At 39.3% G+C, this 2,899-nt stretch overlaps 1 protein-coding gene across 1 annotated transcript; it reads left to right on the top strand.

Annotated features, from left to right (window-relative positions):
• The first annotated feature begins 184 nt into the window (after positions 1-184).
• LOC102294975 (probable polypeptide N-acetylgalactosaminyltransferase 8) lies at positions 185-2,575 on the top strand. The gene is made up of 4 exons (XM_005953516.2): positions 185-598; positions 1,121-1,454; positions 1,619-1,785; positions 2,233-2,575. Exons 1-4 carry the CDS (start codon positions 421-423, stop codon positions 2,421-2,423), a joined length of 870 nt encoding a protein of 289 aa, XP_005953578.2. The 5' UTR covers positions 185-420; the 3' UTR covers positions 2,424-2,575.
• Positions 2,576-2,899: the final 324 nt, after the last annotated feature.

Genomic DNA, 2,899 nt, shown 5'->3' with positions numbered 1-2,899 from the left:
GTCAGTCTGCCCCAGGGCAGCTGTGGCTACAACTGTAGCTGCCTCCACCAGTGTGTGAATGTGAGAGTGAATGAATAGTGGCATTGTAAAGCGCTTTGGGTACCTTGAAAAGCGCTATATAAATCTAATCCATTATTATTATTATTACTCATTGAGCAGTATGTTAAAAATGAGGGTGTGACATGGAACTTCAGGTGTTTTATTAAAAGAGCAGTGACATCAGCGCACACAAGGATCACCTGTGTCTTGAATGGGTGGGCAGGGATGCCAAAGAGTCTGCCCATGTAGAGTTAACCCAACCGTTTTATACAATGCAAAGCAGGTACAAGCTAGTCGATCCCGTCAGGTCAGTAGCTGAGCTTTGCTGTACGTGTTCTCTGAGGTGTTATTCCCTTGTTAGGCATTCTATGTATTATCACTATGAGGGGAGCGTGGACAAAGCGGCCATTCTTTTTACTGGGGACCATAGTGGGCCTCTTGTTTTTAGGCATGTTTCTGAAGAACAGATGCCAACCTGGTGTGGATACCCATAAAGATTTGGACACACCGCGTATGATCAAAAGTTTAACCAACCTGGAGGCAAGCATCAGCAATCTAAGTGAGTTCTGTCACATATTAATATTAATTATGATTTCATGGTACCTATATTACTTGCACCACAAATAAAAAAGAGATCCAGTAGTAAAAGGAGTTGAAATCTTAAAAATAAGTTGAGAGGCAGTAAAGGGTATTGGCTACACATGTACTGAAGATGTGACAAGTTTTTAGAATATTTATTAACCCCTTAGCAGTCCTATTAGTCCCCTAAACCATCCAATGTCCCGTGGGCGGTACGTCCGACTGCTAACAGTTTAATAAAAAGAAAGAAAAAATACAAAAGGCAGTCATGGAACAAGAGTATGTACAGTTATTAAAATAAATAAATAAATGGCTTTTAACTGAACTTTTGTTATTAACGACAGATGAGGTCAAATTATAACAGGTGTTTGTACCTTTACTATAAATGTGTTTTATGTTGTAATTTTCACATTATTTTGTGCAGTGTTTGTTTTGTTTAGTAGGAATATTAACTATTCCATTTCCTTGATCATGTTTTTGCTGATGTTGTTTTCTACCGAAGACGATGCACTCAGACGTTTTGAGAAAAAGCAGGAGGTCATGCAGAAGATGCTAGAAGAAGACAGCCACAGACACAGAAAATCAGTAGAGGTCCAACAGCAAGCAGAGAAGCAAAAGGAATGTGATCCAAATATCCAAGCCCAAACCAAGGAGACCCAAATGAAAAAGCCTAAGAAACTGTTCCCTAAGTCATACTTGTTCAAGACATGGGGGGAAGATCTCTCTGAGGATGACCAAAGAGAGGCTCAGAGCCTGTATGAGAAGTATGGGTACAATGTTTATCTGAGCGATCGCCTCCCTCTGGATCGACCTCTTCCAGATACCAGAGATCCTCGGTACAACTTTCATTTTTCATGATTTTAATCTTTCATTCTCTCTCGTGTACGTGCAAAGAAAAGAAAATCCAAATAACTACGTCCACCCAGATTATCGCTTGCTAAATATTTCATATTTCTGAACAAATACAGTGGCATTTCATATAATCCTTTTTAATAAATAGGTGTCTGAAAAAGAGTTACCCCAAGGACCTGCCGAGTCTCAGTGTGGTGCTCATCTACCTGGATGAAGCCCTGTCTGTTCTCCAAAGAGCCCTGCGCAGCATCATCGACCGCACTCCTAAAAACCTGCTGAAGGAGATAATAATGGTGGACGACCATAGTTCTAATGGTAAATTGGTTATTTTAAAAAACAACTCTAATTATTGGCCATGCAAATTACTGCCAATGAGTGCAGACTGACAATGTACCTGTTGTCTTATGTACACGCCTCTCACATTCCTTTCCTGTATATGTCTACCAGTTCAAATTAATCATTGGAAGCTAAATAAAGATTATTTGTTAGATGTACAAAACACTTGTAATCATTCACAAGCATGTCATGCATGTTTGTAGTCAAACCAGTTTTTCGTGCTTGGTTGAAGCTTCCGAAGCCTCTCCCAACTTTCATACAGCTAAAGACAGTTTACACCCTGAACATGTCGCCTGTCTGTTGCAGGGCAGAGATAGAAATCACTGACTATAGTATGACTGACCCAGCCGAAAATTCAGGGAAAAGCAAAACTAAAAACAAACTAAAAACAAAAAAACAACGAATAATTTTCTCTTTTCCATTCAGAAAATCTGAAGGGTGACCTTGACGTTTATGTGAGGTTGCTTGAGCAGGAGAACCCTAATCTCCGTATTGTGAGAGTGAGGCACAGTGAGCAGAGAGGTCTCGCTCATGCCAGAGCATCCGGGTGGAGGGCTGCTACTGCTGACGTGGTGGCCATCCTGGACGCACACATTGAAGTCCATGAGATGTGGTAGGAACATGGCAGAAATATATGCTTTCATTCACTTGTTTAGGTGTTTTATTTTCTGTTAATAGGATATTTCTAATAGTTTATTTAATTATATTACAACATTGCAGTATAGAACACATTTATATATGATATTTATGACATAAATATCTTTACCAATCACAAACTTCTACCACTGACTTGAGGCCATCCCATACGGAAAAGAAATAGAAAAAAACTTATAAAAGACTTGCTAATGAAAGTGGCTACTTTCATATATTGTTTTAGTAAGTATCCAAAACATACAAGTTTCATTTATATAATTTTTCATGGGATCTTATATCTGTTTTCACTAGGGATGGGTATCGTTTAGGTTTTATCCGATACCGGTGCCAAATCGGTACTTTTGAAACGGTGCCGGTGCTTAAACGGTGCTCAAACCGGTGCTTAAAGAATGGAAAACACAAACTTTGTCCAAAAACCTCTCATGTTCAGCTGTTTTTT

Source organism: Haplochromis burtoni, unplaced genomic scaffold (genome assembly GCF_018398535.1).
Source record: "Haplochromis burtoni strain Fernald_Lab_line unplaced genomic scaffold, NCSU_Asbu1 Contig_4931, whole genome shotgun sequence".
Taxonomy (NCBI): domain Eukaryota; kingdom Metazoa; phylum Chordata; class Actinopteri; order Cichliformes; family Cichlidae; genus Haplochromis; species Haplochromis burtoni.
This window is presented reverse-complemented; position numbering and strand designations above follow the sequence as displayed.